Genomic DNA, 20,348 nt, shown 5'->3' on the forward strand with positions numbered 1-20,348 from the left:
TATTTATACAAAGTCGGCCATGCAAAAGCTGTACAATAGTAAGTGGTGGTTTGACAAGGAGGCGCTGACCTATTTTTCAGCACCTGTAGATAGATGACATTTGACCATCATGAGTTTCCCCTTGTTTACGGCGCAATGCTCTGTCTGTTTGTCTGTTTTTGCATTTCACATTCTCACATGACAGCTGAACACTTGCAGTCAGCTGGCACTGTAGGATGAATTGATAGGATTTAAATATAAAGAGTGGAGACAGCAGAAAAGACAGCTGGCCAAAATGAACATACATATGTTTGTGTGTATATGTTTACAATATATAAAAACATTTTATATTGATAGTCTTTTAGATGAATTGTTAAAATTAAAAAATGCATTAAAGGTTAAAAGGTTAAGTCACAGCTAGGTAAAAGTTGCTGAGAAAAAGTATTTGCCCCCTTCCTGATTTCTTAGTTTTTTGGCACATTTGTGACACTTAAATAAATTGTAACAATAGACAAAAGTAACCAGAGTAAATACAAAAAGCAGTTTTTGGGGTGGTTGTGCTAGTGTGATGGTCTCGGGTTGCTTTGCTGCTTCAGGATGACTTGCTGTAATTGATGGAACCTGAATTCTGCTGTCTACCTGAAGGAGGATGTCCAGCCATCACTCGGGTTATGCAGCAGGTCAGTGATCCGAAACACATCAACAAGTTTACCTCTGAATGACTAAAACAAAAGAGGTTTTGGAGAGGCCTAGTCAAAGTCCGGACTCAAATGCGATTGATATGTGTTGGCATGACCTTAAATTAGCTTTTTGTGTTTGAAAATCCTCCAATGTGGCTGAATTCAAACAATTCTACAAAGAAGATTTGGCGAAGAATTCCTCCACAATGATGTAAAAGACTCATTGTCAGTTATCACAAACACTTGACTGCAGTTCTTCCAGCTGTGAGATTTAGGGGGCGATGACTTTTCACGTACAGGCGGGTAGGGTTGGAGTATTTGTTTTGTATTTACTCTGGTTATTTTTGTCTAATATTACAGTTAGTTTGACAATGTGAAACATGTAAGCATGACAAATATACCAAAAAAGGAGAGAAAGAAATCAGGAAGGGGGCAAATACTTTTTCAAAGCGTTGTATCTTAGCAGCAAAAAGACTAGAGGGAGGGAAATATGAAGCTGGTGTAACATCCAAAAGCACATCCATGTTCCATTCTTTGTTTAATTTCTACGCATGTAAAAAAATGTGTTTGTTTAAACGTGTAAAAGTGTTAATTTTATATTTTACAGGAAGCTTTGAGGTTTTCGCTGTGAGTGGTTGCTAGGCAACCAAGGTACCTGCTAGAGACTTCTGGAAGGCTGTGCTCCCAGCCAAGAAACAGGCTCCGCCTCAAAGGGTAAGCCATGGTTTTTACAGCTATAACATGTTGGTTTGTTGGGTTTAAACTTTACTCAGAGCCAGGGTGGTCGTTCTGTTTCCAGTATTTGTGAAAGTCTATGTTTTTATTTTGAAATATATCTCCTCGAGAAAAAGTCCGAAAGTTTTGTTTGTTTTTGCTCTAAATGTCAAAAATAATTTTACAGGGTCTCAAACATAAGGCCCAAGGGCCAGAATCGAGCCGGCAAAGACTCCAATCCGGCCCTCTAGATGACTTTGGAACAAGTGAATGAGGGCATAAATTTTGGTCTTTTAGCTGTATTTTTATAGGTTTTACAGCATTTCCTACTGATAAAGACCCCAAACCCATTTACTAAAGTAATTAACTTATGACTAAACAACTAAATGACCGAAATGTAACTTTTTTTTTTTAACCATCAACTCTAGAAATTTCTGTTTTTCACAATAGGTCCAAAGAAAAAAAAAAATCCCCAGGATATTTTCTGTGAATTAACAAAAACCTTCTGTTTTTTATAATTACAGGACAGTCTGGGCAATGACCTAGAGCACTTTTTCTGTAATTTCACACATTTATTTCTTACAATTTAAGCCCAAACTTGCGCATAGAGACTACACTTATAGACACATGTACACGTCTAAATTACAGAACATTTCTCTGTCTTTTATGTGGTGTAGGATACTGTGTTGAGGGAGAATTGCCATCATGACATAACAGACATCTACTCTCCACTCCAGCACCTGTGCAATACCCACAGTACCAAACCAACAGCAGGGATAGCAAACCCCACACACACTCAACCCCCACCTCTGCAGCGGCTGCAGCTGCTTCTTTGGAGTTTCAGATCTGGCACCGAGTCAGCAGGATCCCGCTGAATCCAGTCCTGCAAAAACAGACAAAACGAAACCAGAGAGGAAAATGTTTTCCTACAAAATAAAAGCATGCATTTTACCGGTGGGAAGTTTCGGCCATGTCCTAATCGGAGCAATAAGGCAGTTTAATTTGGTCGAATTCAGACTGAAGTTGTAGAACTGATGACCAGGTTGAACCCAAAAGCAGGTGTGGGTAATTCGCCCCAAGACTGACCTCTTAAAAGTCACCACAACAAGAGCTCCTTGAAAGTGTGGAAAGCACACGCTCCTAATCGAGTTATGCTTTTCAGAGAGCTCAAAGTTAGATTGTGGCGCAAAAGAACTTGCAAAAAATAGGATTTATTTGAGCTTAGACCTATCAGACTTCTTTTTATATCGAGCTGAGCAGTGCCAGATTTCCACGAACTGGTGTGATCTGCTGGATTTATTTATTTATTTAAAACATTTTTATAGGATTTCCGTTGTGAAAACAGCCAAACAGCATGCTCAGTGAAAAGGACTAGACGCCTTCTTCTTCTTCTTCTTCTTCTCCTAAAACAGTTCAAGCTTGAGCCACTATTTAAGTTGTTTTACTGGACTCAGTGTCAAGTCTGTCATGCGAAGAAAACACAAACTGACCAACCACATTTTTTTATGCACAGTGTTCACCGCATCACGGGTTCCAGGTGTGCGTGATATAAAGTTGCGTAAAGGTCTTAGACCAACATTAACTATCTTGGCCATAGCTCTTTATTTCTCATCGAGCCCTTGCCAACTGTGGAGTCCTGCAAAGACAAACTTTATTTTGAAATTTTTGTTCCCGGACGTTTCTATTTTTACCACGGGGGAAATTGACACCAGACTCCTTCTCTCCGCTTGTGGAAGTGGAAGAAGTTGAGTCTCCTCAGTCTCCCGCCGGCACCGCCTCCTCTCCTCTCTTCTCCGCTCGGCTGCTGAGGACAGACTCTCATCGGAAACTTCTGCACGGGGACACGGGAAGGTAGGTCACCGAGCTCGGCTCCACTCTCTCTCGTCTTTTTCATGCACAGCTCTGGAAGAAAAAGAAGGCACTGCCTTGGCATGATGCTGGCTCTTCTAAGCTCTTGTCCGCTTCTTCCTGCAGAAATATTCCTGCAGAAACTCTGCATGTCGCCCATATTTAGTGAGGCTCTTGCTGTCATGAGATCATTAGGTGCACCTCTGCGGACGTAAGCCTCATGCTGTCTTAGGGGATTTGTACTATTTCTAAAACCTCAAGTCCGTAAGTTGCTTCTCTTCTTCTTCGGAGTTCCTACTTATTACGGCTGGGATCTCCTTGTTAGCTGATGACAAGACAGTGTGCGTCTGTGTTTGTGTGTCTGTGTTTGCGTCTGCGTGTTGCTGGAGGGATGATGTGGCTGTCAGCAGACATCAGGTACCTGGTGAATGGTGGCGCTGTGTCGTTCGCCTGCTGGGGGCGCTACTCGCAGTTGCTCCAAAGCGCACTAAATCTGCAGCCCGTTTCTAAAGTTGCTAAACTGTTATCACGGGAAACATTTAGACTGTTCCTAGTTTACTATATTTAGACTATATGTAACATTATGATAAACAGAGGGGCGAGCACAGTTTTAGAGACACAGATGTGGAATAATTGGCTGTGTGACATATCAGCACATGCAAGTCCAAACAGCACGAATGACAGATGAGCTGTTTTAGAAATGTGCAGGTTTCCTGATCACCATGCAACATTTTTAGCATTGTTATTATTATGCATAAATATTCTTTAGCACACACAGATACAGTTTCAGGTTTTTTTTTTATTTTGCTCCCATAAAAAAATCGCAACGTGTATTTGTAGTTTTACCACCAACCAGATTACGCACACTTCTCCTTTTCTTCACATCCACACGTGTTGCTTTTCTCCTTGAATCTCCTCCTTCTCCTTTTTTCGTAGCACTCATTCAACTTCATAGTAACATGAAATTGGCTGCTGCCTCTATTAGGACAGCAAATTTGCTTTATTTGTCCTGGTCAGGTCCGTGCCTCCCAGTACTGCACAGCTTTTCTGTAACCTGCACATTTTTTCAATTTTTTTATTCATTTTTTTCTTTATTGCAGAGCTGAACTGACAGACGCTTACCTGTCAGTTCAGCTCTGACAATCATTTTTAACGATGAACATTTAAGATTCCAGCAAATGTAGGCTTTGCCTCTCGTAATGAATATTTTTGGTGTTTTTTGGATTGTTGTCAGTCCCAAACCAGATAAAAGACAGAAAGAGAAAAGCCTCCTCTGCCATCTGTGCTGTGCTGGTTCACTCACTCCGTGTCGAGTCAGCTCTCTCTCTCTCACTAAATATTGTTTTAGACTTAGAGAGGCACATTTTCAGTGAGGGGAGCACATCCGAGGTTCTCCGGCCTGTTTATGTTCCCACTTTTCATCTGCACACTGTTTATTTGGGGAAACTGAGAAAGGAATGCCTGCCCTTTTCTCCTTCTTCTGTCTTATTTATTTATTTATTTTTACCAGAGATTTTAATCTGAGATATTATTCCGCCCTCTCTGTCACCTGTCCAGGCTTTCATGTTGGTGATGATCATGACTTATTTTTTTTTTTAATTCAAGGAGTGAACAGCTGATGCTGAGGCAGACGGACACGTCTGATGTGAGCCATTTGATCCCTCACGGTCTTATTTGGACAGAGAAACTGTGGTGTGCAGTTCTGTGAAATAATAAACTCAACCTAAAGCTGATTCGTGTGCTCTCTGCTGATCAAAGTGGAGACTATATATATATAGAGAGAGAGAGTAGTGGCAGTGGTGGTGCTGGGGGTGGGGGTGCTGTCCTAGACTTGAAGCTGAGCTGAGGGACACTTAGCATCTGTGCCGTCGACACAGACCGGTCATATGGCTTTGATTAGTGTGCTAGTTTTCGGATAGCTGCACTCTCCCTGGCAGCAGTTAAAGACAAGGACAGCATAGTTAGGCTGCAGTATGAAAAAAGGAATATCCATCCTTTTACAACACAGTTATAAAAAGCACCAGTCAGTGTTCAGTAGATGATCAGATTATAAAAAAACAGAAGTGACGTGTCAATGTGCCTCAGGGTCCACTGACTTGATTACACTTGAGTATTTGGCCCACCCTTAAATTCCCACCTAATTATCCCGTGCGCTCCAACTCTTTTCTCTCTTGGTAACAACGACCCCTTTCTTTTCTCCTCTGCAAAGCTCTGATAGCCCTGGAAGCTGTGTGCCCCCCCCCTTCCTTTCCTTTTCTTTTTCTTTTTCTTTTTTTGGCTGCGATTGTAGAGCTATACGCTCGATATCCATCCAAGCAAAACCCAGACCCCGGAGAGTCCGTGTGCGCGCCCGCTCGCCTTGGCCTGGCCTGTCTTGGCCTGCTGACAAACATACGCTTTTTATTTCGTAAAAGTGATACAGCCCAGAGGGAAAGCTTTGCACAACAGACCAGGGAAGATGTACAACGCCGTCACCTCTGCAAGACAGCTCTCTCTTAATTTAGCCACATTTCCAGAGTAGCAATAATTTACCAGAAGAGCTGTGTGCGAGGCAGTGCATGCGTGTTGTGGTGTGTGTGAAGCCTGTCCACAAATCTTTCTAAGCAGCTTTACTTGAATAGCACTGGTGTGTGTGTGTGTGTGTGTGTGTGTGTGTGTGTGTGTGTCTGTAGGGGGTGTAAGGGGTGTCCTATCTCTCCTCTTTTTCTCTGGCTTAAGTAAACAAGAGGAGATGTAGTGGTAATGAAAAGCACTTGATATCAAGCTCCAAGTTTAATAACCCCACAATAAATCGAGAGCGGGTGCAGAAACAAGTAATGAAAATGGAAAGGGAGCTTGGCTCGCGCAGGAAATGACTGGGAGAAAGCCGGAGGGAGGGAGGGGAGGAAGACTTTTAGTTGTTCCATATATGAGGGAAGTTGCAACAGCACAAAGACCCCTCATTGTTTTTAAAGCAAGCTTTCTTTCTTTCTTTTTAGTTTTTAACTGTACCTGCCCGTCGCTGTGTGAAATTAAGCAAGAGGCACATTAGGGGCCCTTTCATCTCCTCCACACTCAGTTTAGAGTATTAACACTCAAGAATGGCTCTCCCAGCTGGCTTGAATAGCTTACACTCCCCTCTCTTTCCCTCTCTCATTCCCTTCAGATTCTGCACTTGGCTTTTTTTCCCTTCTCCTTTTCTTTTTTTTTGCAGGAGGCAACTTGTTCCCCCTGCTCTCGTCACCAAAAGGTTTCCCATCTGCCTCCGATTACCTTTGGCTGCAGTTGGTTAGCCGCCAGCCATCTGGGCCAGTGCGGCGTCTCCACTCGCTCTTCTCTCCCCAGACAGCTCTGAGGGAGGGAGGGTAGCAGGGCTGGGACAAGAGTAAAGCTGGGTGGGCAGACTTTACTGGAGGATAGGGCTGGGTTTTTAGCTGACACTGCAATATGTAGCCAGGAAACTCAAGTCCAAAGAGAGAAGGGCACCCATGAAACTGTGACTGCCGATTCCTGGCTCCGGTCTTGTTTTTGTAATGGGTACTGTGTGTGGATGAGGAAGTCGTTTTTCCATTGTTATTATAATCTTGCTCCATGTTTGTCTCAAAGCACACAAAAAAAATAAAAAGAGCTTGAGGATTATTTATAGCACTAGACAGCTAAATTAGTGGTGTGGAAAAGAACGAAAAAAGAAAGAAATTTGTGATGCTGAACTTTTACCTCCATACGGTCTTAAAGGCTTTCTGTTCATATGGTCACATCTGTCAGGGTAAAACACTAACTGTCATCTGCTGACTCAGAACTGGCTTTGTTCACTACTGTGCAAATCATGTCCTTTATTTCCTGTTGTGCCCTCTTTCATTTGCTGTAATTAAAGGTTTAAGCCTTGTTAAGTACCACTGCTGTGCACAGGCCACATGAAACACTAGCATTACGTCTTTTGTCAGCTTTGGCTGAAGCTGAAGTCTACAATCTAAAGAAATGTGGGCTGCTACTATGTGCCTACTATGCACCTGGTGGTCAAGTTGCACTGTGGGAAATGTAGGCACCGGGTTTTCACAATGAAATCTCTTTAGTTCCTCTGGTTTACAGCGCGCCTCAAACCAGTCCAGTTAAAACTTTTACAACTGTATCAATATAGCACCAGATCATAACAGCAGTTGCCTCACAGTACCCTACAGCAAGTGGGAGAAAACCCCAGCGTTCAAACGACCCCCTATGAGCATCACTTTGCAACAGTAGGAAGGAAAAACTCCCTTTTAACAGGAAGAAACCTCAGACAGAACCAGGCTCAGGGAGGGGCGTTCGTCTGCCACGACCAGTTGGGGGGTGAAGCAAGAAATCATCAAATGTGAATGTTTGTTTTTGAAGTCTTATTGTTACGCCTGTATTTTTATTATTTATTCATTTATTATCTTAAACTAGGAGACTCAGATTCAGAAAAAAACGATATTATCTGTCCGTGTTGTGCTCCAAATATCAGCACTGGTTGATGTATAGGCACTCACACCATCAGTCTGCTACACAGCACGTTGGCCAGTTAGTAAGCTGGACAGCCAGCCAGTGGGTCGCTCAGGCATGCAGGTTGCAGAGTCAGGCAGGGTAGCGGTGATGGCAACCTGCTGCGTCTCTCAAATTGGCTCATTTTACCCTCAGACCCTCTGACATAATACCCACTCCAAGCCCCGTTTGGGCACCAAGCACAGCTTTCTACGAGATCAATGGCCTCCTTTGTGTTTGAACACTTTCCGGTGGCCAGGCAGCTTAAAGTGTGGGTCCTCAGAGGCCCCAGGTTGGGACCTATTGTTATCACTGGTCACCAGAGTGAAAGACTGGGTACTTACCCTCGCTAAAGCCAAGATTGATTATCACAAGGAACAATGGAGGACTGGGCAGTCCTTGAATATGAACTGGGTAGATTTGCCTTGTTAGACTGGGAACTGCATGGGTCATTGGGATCTCATGCTCTCCCTCTGTCTGTGTTTTACTGTGTCTCCCTTGTTCCTCCTTCGTCTTTGAGCCTAAATTTGTCTTTCCCCACCCTTTCAAACCCTTTCCTGGCCTTCCTCCTGCAGTCACTAAACAGCTTCTCTTCTGCAGGGAAACGGAGAGGAGTGTGAAGCCACCACTGCTGCTGAGCCCCTTGAGAAACCCGTCTAGGTGTTTTCCACTTCTGTGAGGACTTCTTCAGGGTCCATCACCTCTTGCTGATGAAACGCTGAAGACGCTGCTGGCTCTCAGATCTTTTGCAGCCATGGCCCAGCAGAGCGCTGAGCTGTCCCTCTGCTAGGCAACGGGGCATCCGAGAGGGCAGGAGACATGTTGGAACAGAGGCACGGGGACCACTGCACTGAATTTTGTTACTATAGCAACTACTGTAGTAACCATGGAGATGCTATGGAGGACTGGTCTGGTCTGCACTTTCATTGTCGTCATGGTTGCCACCCAGGTCGCAGGAGGTCACAAAGATGAGTTTGCTGAGTCACAAGGTGAGACAAATCATAGCCTGTATATAAAAGATGGATGTGGCCTCACCTCTGGTTTTGTTTCTAAAAAGTAAAGCCATGAAACCTGCATTCTCTCTACGGGCCAGCAGGGGGCGACTCCTCTGGTTACCCAAAGGATTCCTATGATATCGTAAATTACCTTGAATTCCAAATTTATGGGCTCAGTAAAATAAAAAAAAGATCCAAATGCTTTTATTGTTTCAATTGTTAGTTTAAAGATTCGCTGTTACAAAATGATGTTGAATTTCTAAATGATCATCTCATTTAGGGTTAAAAAGTATCCACCTTCATAATCAGACTTATACACATATACAGTGTTTGTACAACGCCTATCTTTTGTATTTGACCTGCTTCAGATGAAGCAGGGATGATACAACAATGTATATGTATTATTTAAATATCAAAACATTATCATGAAATTCTTTGACAAATAGCTGAGAAAGGGTTTGTTCATAAAATGATCCTTTTTTCCCCGAACCAGAGTCTGAGATCTGGGTTTGAATTAAACAGCCAATCCTATTTTTTAATAGTGGGAAAACATCACTGGTTTATTTTCTGTCATCCAGGCTTTTATGCCACTTTAATGTGTTTTACGGTCGAGGTGCCCAGAAGAAAAAGAGAAACTCTCGGTGCTACCCAAGTTTAGAATAAAATAAATAATTTAAACACAATTTGAATATGTCATTAGATGCCTGAAACTATATTTTTGCGTTATTGTATTTGTGTATAATTCAGTATGCGCACACGAGATAAAGTTGGATGGTATGAACTGGCTGTCGCTCTCAGTCCAGGCCTGCAGGTCTGGACCGACTGAGCTTTAACCCAGAACTCAAATCCCGCTGAACACATACCCGGCCCGTCCTTCTAAAGGCAAAGACATAAAAATCCCTAAGTGTGTGTGTTTCATCACCCAGAACAAGGATATGATTGTGTATTTCCTAAACTTAACCTTTGACCCCCTCATATCCCTCGGTCTCTGATAGTCTGCCACACTGCTTCCCTTAAATAGCCCACCCCATAAACCCTGGCGTGCCATTTTCCCTCGGAGAGTTAGTTTTCCACAGTCACAGGAAGTCAGTTCTTTAAACCTGAACTTAATTACTTTTTTTTTTTATTAACAAGGATCGAATGTCTTTGTGTGATGTGAAAGGAGCTGCCTGCCACAGTAAACCCATGCAGGATTATCTACCTTCTTCTCCCTCGGGCCTTCTTAGCTCATTGTTTAGATTTTCTGCTCCACACACACACACACACACATCTATATATATATATATATATATATATATATATATATATATATATATATATATATATATATATATATATATATATATATATATATATATATACATATATATCAGCTCACAGCTGATACTCAGCTTCATTTAAAATGTGTTGGACTGGGTTGAGGTGACGTTGTTCCTGCTTCCCAAATTGTTGCCTCAAAGTTAGAAGTGTCTGTATTTGTGCATCCAGGCTGCACACAGGAGAAGAGAGGCTCCGATACGTTCCTTCAGAGCTCCTCCACAGCGATCTAATGATGAGAGAGCTTCCTAATAACTCATATATTTTATACTGAAGAATATCTTTGCTTCAAAAGAGGCAGCAGGGTTTGGTCTGAAAAACAGTCGTGGTGTAGCTGGCGTGGAGGGTGGGGCACTTTTCCATCAGAGTGCTTCCTTTCACTATTTTCATTTGGCGATAACAGAACTGAGGGTGTATTTATCAGCAAAGACATTTCTGTATGGCACCCGGTCAGTCAGGGTGTTCTCTCCTATTAAATATAGCACGCATGTTTCCACCAACTGTTTCCTCTTTGTTTCGACGTCTTCTGTTAGATTTTTCTGATCCTGAATCAGGCGTTGAGTTCGTTCGCACTAGGTCGCTATAGCTTAATCCGCCTGGTTGACTAGAAAATCAGGAATAATGCGTGTCGTATACTACGTTTTCTTTCCTTCCTGTGAAGCTGAAGTGCGTTCTTGGCACAGTTATTTCATTACCTGCACACGCCACACTGCAGCTGTGGTTTCTGTATGAACCTGGAATTCTTGTGCATGAATCTATAGTTGTTGTTTTGGGGGTTTTTGCCAGTTATTAACTCATCTGAAATCTTGACGTTCGTCATTTGAAATCCTGAAGATGTTAGTGCATAAAATATTATAAATAAACTGATTGATGTGCAGTAGGTGATGCAAAGAGATACAGCTTAACGTGTGGATAAAAAAAGTGGTTCACGTCCCCGTCTTGTCATCTGGTAATCTTATCAGCAAGTGATTAACAAGCTGCTTCTGCAAAAATCTCAAACCATCCCTCATTTCTTTATATTTTGCTAGGAAAATGAGAAATGCAGGTGTGGCGATGCATTAAGACATGCAAACATACATGGAAATACAGCATGAAAGCAAAAACAGAGTTTGTACTTTACTGTAAGTCAGTATTTGGGACGACCACCTTTTATTCTCCTGGGCAAACTTTCTTTGTGGAGTCTTCAGGAGTATTTCTAGGACGACATTCAAAGCTCTTCTTCAGATGCCTTTTGTTCTGTGCTCAGTAAATGTTGAGGTCTGGCTGGAGCCGGAAACCAAACCATGACTGAGCCTCCACCGTGTTTTGACCTCGTCCGTGCATATTAACAACCATTTGAAGCATCAGACCCGTGCACGCTGATTTTCGGTCCAGTTCTTGTGTAATAAGGCACACCTGTCTTCTTGACAGCCATCCTTCCACTGAAACCATTTCAGATGAAGTTTTAAGTGAACAGCAGATGGATCAGGCGAAGGGACAGATGCCTCTGTCAGGTCCTGTTCCAGCGTTTTGCTGACTTTCAGATACTTTTCACAGATCTTTTTTTTTTTTTCAGGGCTTGCTAGTTCTTCCTTTATTCTCCACTTGTGCAGTTTCCTCATGATCCACATGATTCCTCATCCACATCATGCCGAGACATGCCAAATTTTCACCTAATAGGTCGTTGGGAATCACCTTATTGGTGCAAAAATACGATTTTATGCCTGTGTTATTTTTCTCATCGGTTCAGCAAAAGAACAAACAAAGTTCCTAAAAATATAATTTAAAGGTCATCTGTTGCGTTTGAACACACCACGGGTCCATTTCTTGAGTTAGATGCCGTTTTCATGCTTGAGTGAGTCACAGGTCAGTGATAAGTGCCTTAAGACACACAAAAAACATTCCTCTGAAAAATTTTAAAGACCACAAAGAAATAACAAGAAAGCAAACTATAAAGAAATGAGGCATGACTCAAGGCTTTTGTATAGTACTGTTTTTAGACGCTTTAATACAGCAAATCTAAGACTGCAGCTCTACTGGCTCACTAAAGGGTTGATAACTATTTTTGCACTCTTACTTCTCGCTTCTTCCACGTGTGTGTGAAGGAAGGCTGTTTTGAGTTCATAGCATTCATAAATGTCTCATATTGAAGTTGTGTAACCGTTTTCAGAACAGTCCTTAGAAGCTGCCTGTGTTTCGTGTCCCTGTGGGTGTGGGAATGACGATTTGTTGAGTTTGCCCAAGCTGTAACTTTAGACTGCAGGTTCATTTGTGTTCTGGTTTTCATTACACTTAATTCTGTGTGAGGTCTCGTTAATTTCTTCTATAGAGACAAATTCTATCTGCTTTATTAGTACTCACATTTTCTGTCCAGGAGTTTTTCCTGTGCTTCAAACGTAGGGGAAATACCACCTGCCTGGTTACATGCTGTGCTTTACAAGAACAGGATGGATTTGTTGTGGGAAAGCTAATGCTTTTCAGGAAGTTTGAGGGGAAAAAATGCCAGTGGGGTGCCTTGATTGCCCACTGTAGTCCGTTCAAAGGGTCATAGCTGAAAGTAATAATGAGAATAAGACCTATTTACCTGCTATAAAGCAGATATTTTGTATGCATCTGTGTGGATTGCAGTATGCTTTTAGGTTTCTAAAGTTCTGTTCTCCACCGACACTTCCCAACCACTTCAGTGGGTATATTCCTTCAAAGCTGCCTTAAAACATGGCAGAGACTCAACCAGTTGCTGCAAACATTTCTCACAGATTTTGGTCCGTGTCGACATGACAGCATCACACAGTTGCTGCAGATTTGTCGCCTGCATGTCCACGATGTTGTACACATACCCAAAGGTGCTGGACTGAGATTAATGAGTGGTTATTTGAGTTACTACTGCTTTTCAATCAGCCTTCTTCCTCATTTTGGTGCTCATTTTGACCTTCAGCAAGTTGTCGACAATGTCTACATGCACTGTGTTGCTGCCACGTGATTGGCTGATCAGATATATGCATTTATAAGCATCCAGGCAGTTATTTATCTAAATGAATGTCTAAGGAGCTTGGAAACAAAGCGACTGGACTTCATTAAATTTCTTTCAGCTTTAAGCTTCTATAAGTAACTTAAAGAAGTCCAGTCACTTTCTTTTCAAGCTCCTTAGACTACCATGACCTGAATGAGTGAGAACCTACACAGGCATATGTAAATGATCAGATCTGTTAAGGAAAAACAGACTTTGCCCCAGAATAAGGTTTTATAAAGCTGTTGAGGGATTCTTACCATCGAGTGTGTTGTACATGCACTCTTAATGCAATGTTAATGTTGACTACAGTATAAACAATGTCACTTTACTGTCTGTATTTAATGCACAGTCTGATTGGTTTCAGTAGCAGTATTCAATTTAATTCAGTTTTATTTCTACAGCGCCAAATCACAACAACAAAGTGCTTTATATAGTAAGGTAGACCCTACAATAATGCATACAGAGAAAAACCCAACAGTCATGTGACCCCCTGTGAGCAAGCACTTTGGCGAGAGTGGGAAGGAAAAACTCCCTTTTAACAGGAAGAAACCTCTGGCAGAACCAGGCTCGGGGAGGGGCGGGGCCATCTGCTGCGACCGGTTGCGGTGAGAGAAGTACTGATATATAAATGAATTACTACTCGCCGGATGTTTTTTGGACCGTTTTGTCCAGCTGCCCAATGAAACAAGACGGGACTCAAACACTAAGTAAGCTTAAAATCAGAGTTTACTAGGGAGCTGGATTTTATGGCAGAACATTAATAGACAGACGAAACAAGTTAGTATGATGCTGTGGCTGCAACAAATTAGATAATCTTGCAGAGGAATACGGCAAAAAGCGATGTGGTAATGGGGTGCAGGTGTGCAGCTTGGTGTGGAGGTGCGATAATGAGGAAAAGTGGGAACATGCTGTTGGACAGGGAGGAGATGACAGACAAATAGATACCTGAAACATGTTTAGTCTCAATCTAATTTAGACTAAACACGAGGGCTGCGTCCTTTGTGTTGAAAGGGCGTTTTTTGCCGACACAGGGCTGGAAGATTAACCGTGAAATCTGAAATGCAGAAACTGCATCTATGTTTTGGTTCCCACAGGCTCGAACGCCGGTGGTGTTTTGCACTAACGTTCCCATGTCGCAAATACACTGCAACCTCACAGAGTCCATGTGAATGCAGTGTTTGTGCTGTAATTGCGCTGTTTATTCCAGGCACAGCTATCTGCTGCCTTCAGAGAGATTTTTCCTGGTACGGAGCTTTTTAAGTCTGTACCAGGGAGCTCTGATCTCTGGGTATTTACTCTGTGTGGGAAGGGGCCGCTTCTCCACCAAGCGAGACCAAAGGTTTAAGCTGGGCTCCTTTTGCTAGTGACCCTTCCCCGTTAGTAAGCTGACGCCGGCTGTTTGGAGCTGAGCGTGTTTGGACAATAAATCATTGCCGGCCTCTTGCACAGACTGAGACAGACAGGAAGTATACAGTTTCAAGGTAACCATGGGAACATCCTTATGGCCTCGTGAAGGAGGGGGTACTTGGGGTGGAGGGGCCTTGTCAGAAATAGGCCAAAAAGTCTGCAAGTTCCTCTTTTCCAACTGGGTTAGTCACTCAATAAAAAAGCCCATTGTGTGATTTTAAAATAAGCAGCTCGCAAATCCTCCAGTTTTTATTGTTTTTATTTTTTATTAGAGTCACTTGGAAGAAGCTGAATTTTGTCTTTATCTAGTTAAACTCTGGTGTTGATTTTACGTTGTCTTTATTTCTCCCCCTCTAGCTGCTTTCCTATCCAGTCTAGGCCAGTATGAGATCGCCATCCCAGTACGTGTAGGACCCAGTGGCAAGATGCTGGACTCAAAAATGACTGAACACCACCAAAGAAGAAGGCGCAGCACTGAAGACAGGCTTCCTGACTCTGTATTATGCTTCTTGATGTAACTTTTTTAAAATTAAAAATAGATATATTTATTAATTTCTTGCTCATCTTTCTGTCTGTTAGCTCTTTTACCAGCTGTCGACATCCCGGAACAACTTCCTGCTCAACCTGACGCTACAGGGAAGCCTGCTGTCACGGCAGTTCCGGGTGGAGTACTGGAAGAGGGGTCGTTTAGCCTGGAGTCACCCTTACTCTCCTCATTGCCACTATGTGGGACACCTCCAAGACCAACCGCATTCCAGCAAAGTGGCCCTGAGCAACTGTAACGGCCTGGTAAGACTCGACCCTCCCGGTCTAATCCACAGCTCAAACACTGAGTGACAGCAGCAGCAGCAGCAGCAGCAGCAGCGCTGGCTCAGCACAGAAGGATAAAGAATGCTTGATCCTGACATCAAAGCATGATACTTTAACAAACCTCGAGTCCTCGAGCAGCTCTAAACCTTATCTGAAAGGAAGAATTTATGCTAAAAAGAGACACTTTTCAGTTTAAAAGATGACATCATCAATTGTGTCCAGTCCAGCGCTGCTACTGTAGACTTAAAGCTTTTTAATGCGATTACCAGCCACTTTGTTAGGCGTACCTTTCAACTGGTCCACTTGGTGCAAATATCTAATCAGCCAATCACACGTAAGCATACGATTTGGTGAAATTGTGGTGGAAATATGATTTAAGTGACTTTCAACGTGGCTGTTGGTGACAGACGAGCTGGTCTGAGTATTTCAGAAACTGCTGATCTGCTGGGATTTTCCCGCACAGTCACCCGTCTACAGGGAATGGTCAGAAAATTTCCAGCGATCTGCATTTTTCTGTGAGAAAATACCTCATTGAGGTCAGTTGTCGATGCTTCCAGTTGACCAGAAGGCAACAAATAACCGCTTGTTCCAAAGGAGGTATGCAGAAGAGCGTCTCTGATTGTGCATGTTGAACTTTAAAGCAGGCGGGCTTCAGCTGCAGAAGCCCACACAGGTTGCCACCCCTGTCAGCTAAGACAGGAAACTGCAGCTGCAGTTAACACAGACTCACCAAAATGATGATGATGATGATAGCAGATTGGAAAAACGTTGTCTGGTCTGATGAGTCCTGATTACTGCCACCACATTCAAACGTCAGTGTCAGACAGAAACAATACAATCAGTCCGTCGATAAAAACCTTGTTCATATCTTTATGGATTTCCACTGTGTTCCCATCTTCTTATGGTGCTTCCAGTAAGATGAGGGGCAACGTCACAAAGCTCAGATTATCTCAAACTGGTTTCCTGAACATAAAGAAGAGTTCACTGTACTCAAACGGGCTCCACAGTCACCAGTTTCAATACAATACAGCACCTTTGGGATGTGATGGAACAGGACTGATCACAGCAGCTGTGTGATGCTATCACATCTGTATGGATTAAAATTTCCAGCACCTTGTTAAATCTGTGGAACAAAGATTTAAGATGTGTCTGAAGCCCAAAAAAAGGAGGCGGTGGTGGGGCGGTGTCCAACCCAGTAGTGTTAAGGATGTAATTAATGAAGTGTCTGGTTAGTTTATAATAACTGTATAAGAAATCCCGGACTATCAGCATTTCCATTCCAAGGATTTATGTTGTGTTACGGTGTAAAGCTGCTTGGGATGGATGGTTGCGATGGAAAAGGCAGTGATAAACTTTATTTAGACTTTTCTAAGTTACTAAGAGGTTTACAGAAAGAAATCAAAATATATTAAAAATCTCAGAAATGGATAAAACCCCATAAAACTACAGAGGGGTAAAAATCAAACACTCACTGTCATGTCTGCGAGGGCGTGACGTGACGGCGTGGCGTGAGGAGGATGCGGACCCAAACGCAGACAGTGGAGGCAGAGTGAGGTGAGCAGATCACCTCACTCTCAAAAATGTTTTAGTCCGACTTTGGTAAGCTACGAAGCCGCACCGCTTGATGGATTGTTGGAGCATTACGGCTACCGTAGTCAGGAGCCTCGCGGAGTCATCTGGGTCCTAAATTCCGTCTTCTTCAGGTCCCAAAGTCAAACAAACACTGCAGGATCACTGAGAGTTAAAAACTGTCTAAATTCTTTCATCTTTAATAAAAAGATAATTGTTGCTGCTTTACCAGGTGTAACTATTAAGTTTAACATCCAGGCATCCATGAAAACAGGATTTATTACATTTAACGGAGTTAGAAGTTAGCAGGAAGTTAGCTCGCTAGCTTCCACCTAAACATGATATAGCATGTTCTGACTGAGAGATTTCTGAAACATTCAAACGTACAGCTCTGCTATCACTTCCAACATAAATGAAGACAGAAAACTAAACAGCAGTGACGTTTGTAGGGTTACTGAAGTTGGGCTAGCTGGTAAATAATGATGTGCTACGTGATCGCTAGCGACACAGCTATGTTAGCATAGCATAAACACAGTGAAGCTGGAGGATGAACGCTAACTTTTTTCCACTTGATAAAAGTTAACGTGAGGGTTCCCGATGGTTAGGGACAAATGCAATCGCATGGCAGGATGTTGTAAACGGACCAAACTTCAGTCAGGAGAACAACTGAGATAATCCACAATACGAGGTTAGTCATTAATATACTGCAACAACATGGGAATAGAGCAGCTGCCAGAGAATTCAACAATAATGATACGGAAGTGGAGGAAGCAAGAAGAATGAGTTGAGTAAAGTTTGAGTTATGTGACGGTAACTAGATGTGGAACACAGGGAAGACGTAGTGACAGAGAACTTCAGCCCTGAGTATACAACACACCGATCGAAACTCAGACTCAAGACAATCAAGCTTAACACGGTGACTGGGGAGACACAGGGACATAGAGACACATGAAACGTGGGACAAAAGCACAGAGTAAACATGGGAACAGAGACTAAACCCAGCCTAAGGTAAACACTGAGGGAGGAAGAACTAAGACCACTAAGAAGTCAAAGAATATTAAATGAGAATCTGAAACGCAGTACTTTGACATTCACAGAGACTTTTTACTTTTAATAAAAGTGTTTAAAGAAGAGAGTCAGAAGATTAAAGTGCCATTCTGATCTCGGTGGTCAGACTGGTTTCACAGCGTGGGAGCTCTAAGCTCGCTCAACTTTGTTTGCTAGCCAAGACCTGAGAAGTAACCGGCAGTGCCCCATGCACTGATCTAAGTAATTGCCCTGGTGCACAAGGTGATAACACCTCCTCCACCGGTTTCAGGTTTACAGCAGTAACCTGCAGTGTGTCGTGCTCTGTAATGCTCGCTTTGAGCTCTAGAAAGTGTAAATGACATCTTACAGTTGTCTGATGTGACCCTTAAAAGACACCAGTTCCATTTCATTTCCCATTCTCTTGAAGTCACCTCAGCCCGTCACGACGGACGACTCGCATCCACTCGTCGCCGGGTCAGAGCTTGTTCCCCTCTGCGCCCCGTTTTGTTGGATGAATTCATTCTGCTGTATTCACAGCGCTGTGTATCTGTGTATCCTCTCACTACAAACAGCAGACCCCATAATAACAGTTGTATACGCAGCTGAGGATTAGACGTGTTCGCAAAGCGTTAATAAGCTGCACACGTAATCACTGTTAGTCAAACCAGCGTGAGCGCATTCACCGGCGAGCGGGCTGTGTGTCCAGAGGACCGTCACTAACTTTATTATGGGATTAAAAGCACTTTGAAAGCTGCCGCCGCCATTCGAGGGAGGAGACTCTCGCTCCGACCAAAGCCAACACATCTGAGCGGAATCAAAGGAAGTGTTAGTGTATCGCTCTCTCTGTCTCGCTCTCTCATTTTCCTCGCTCTCATTCACTCTTTCATGCGCTCATGTGTGCTCGTCTGTGTATGCGTGCACCGCGACGGGCCCAAAGTTCGGTCTGAACACAGATGAGAATATGACGATCGAGCTGTTTCGTGTGAAGTTTGAAGGCTCGTTAGTGTTCTTCACGTTCACCCCAATAGTCTAAAGTGTGCCAAGAAAATATCCCGCACACCATAAACGCCACCAGCAGGCTGACGGATTGAACTGTAGACGCATTCGATTTTTTTCCAATCTGCTGTCGTCCGATCTCGACAAGCCGGTGTGATCCGCATCCTCAGATTCCTGGCAGGTGTAGCACCTGGTGTGGTCTTCTGAAGCTGCCGCCCACCTTCTCCAAGGTTCAACGTGCTGCGCCACCAGCGATGTTACAGTTCTCTTCCTGTTAGCTAAAAGCAGTCTGACCGTCTGACCTCTGTTTGTCATCCAGAAAACCACTTTTCATCAAACATTTTCTCTTTTCAGAACATTCTCAGTAAACCTTAGAGATGGTTGTGTGTGACAAAACCAGGAGATCAGCAGTTTCTTAAATACTCCACGTTCAAAGTCACTTAAATCACCTTCGGCAGGTCGTCCTGATCATGCTCGAGTTGCTGCTCTGTGACTGGCTGATTAGGCGTACCTAATAAAGTGTCCAGTGAGCGCATATTTTAGGCATAGGTACGTGAGCTTAACTGGCTCATCTGTTTTCACTTTTTGAAATGAGTTTCTCAGGAAAACACTCGCACTGTAAAATCATCTGTGTGCCGTGATGGAAATCCTTATTTTATTCTATTCTTCAAATCTGTTTCTCTGCAGCAGGGGGTGATTGTTGCTGGGGGAGAGGAGTACCTGATTGAACCCCTTGTCTCACCAGATAACCAAACCGGGACAGAGAGCGAGGAGAGAGCAGAGGGGCGCCCCCATGTGGTTTATAAGCGGTCATCGCTCCGCCATCAGTACAAGGGCCAATCCTGCGGCGTCATTGGTGAGACGACAGATATTCTGGTCTTTTTTAGTAGCGGCGTTAAGGTCCAGACCGGAGGAGTAAACATCCGCAGGCCAGTCTGTGCACCAGCCAGCAGCAGAAGGCTGTGGCTGTGTCTGCGTTCCCGGTTGTGATTAGGCGTGACTGAGTCTGTGTTACAGGGCGTTTGCTGAAAAAGCACAAGTATGTTTGGAAAGCCGCCGTTTGACAAATATAAGAAAAGAAAGTTACTTTGTAAAGCTGCCCTTTAAAATCTGCTCTACGATTATGCAAAGTGTGTTTCGTCTAATTGCCGTTATTGCTGTAATTATTATTAATCTGTGGTCAAATGATGGGAAAAAGCGAGAGAATCTGTTTCCAGCACAAAGCTGGATCAACTGCTGCTGCGCCTTTTTCTTGAGCTCTTTTCAACAGTACGCTGTCAAAATGTAAGATTGTGTGATCTGCCTCAGACGAGAAGCCGATGAAGGGTGCGTCGTGGTGGCAGCGGACCCTGAAGACGCCTCCTCATCACGTTGGCCGTGGCCAGCTGCCTCTGAAGCGCTCGGTCAGCCGGGAGCGCTACGTGGAGACGCTGGTAGTAGCCGATAAGATGATGGTGGGTTATCACGGCCGCAGGGACATCGAGCAATACATCCTGGCTGTCATGAATATTGTAAGTTTCACAACACAAAAGCTTTCCT

At 43.4% G+C, this 20,348-nt stretch overlaps 1 protein-coding gene across 3 annotated transcripts in view; it reads left to right on the top strand.

Moving 5' to 3' along the window:
- The first annotated feature begins 571 nt into the window (after positions 1–571).
- adamts10 (ADAM metallopeptidase with thrombospondin type 1 motif, 10) overlaps positions 572–20,348 on the top strand; it is a 51,988-nt gene continuing 32,211 nt past the window's right edge. The window contains exons 1-7 of one of the 3 annotated variants that reach the window (XM_025899577.1): positions 572–659; positions 1,267–1,373; positions 8,298–8,686; positions 14,763–14,902; positions 14,985–15,194; positions 19,497–19,665; positions 20,118–20,320. In XM_025899577.1, the coding sequence (XP_025755362.1) occupies positions 8,584–8,686; positions 14,763–14,902; positions 14,985–15,194; positions 19,497–19,665; positions 20,118–20,320 (825 nt within the window). In that variant the 5' untranslated portion in view covers positions 572–659; positions 1,267–1,373; positions 8,298–8,583. Of the gene's footprint in view, positions 660–1,266; positions 1,374–3,061; positions 3,225–8,297; positions 8,687–14,762; positions 14,903–14,984; positions 15,195–19,496; positions 19,666–20,117; positions 20,321–20,348 lie in introns of those variants that run through there. The other 2 variants (XM_025899578.1, XM_003445056.5) reach the window with 2 other exon arrangements.

This window comes from Oreochromis niloticus, linkage group LG17 (genome assembly GCF_001858045.2).
Source record: "Oreochromis niloticus isolate F11D_XX linkage group LG17, O_niloticus_UMD_NMBU, whole genome shotgun sequence".
In the NCBI taxonomy this organism is placed as follows: Eukaryota; Metazoa; Chordata; class Actinopteri; order Cichliformes; family Cichlidae; genus Oreochromis; species Oreochromis niloticus.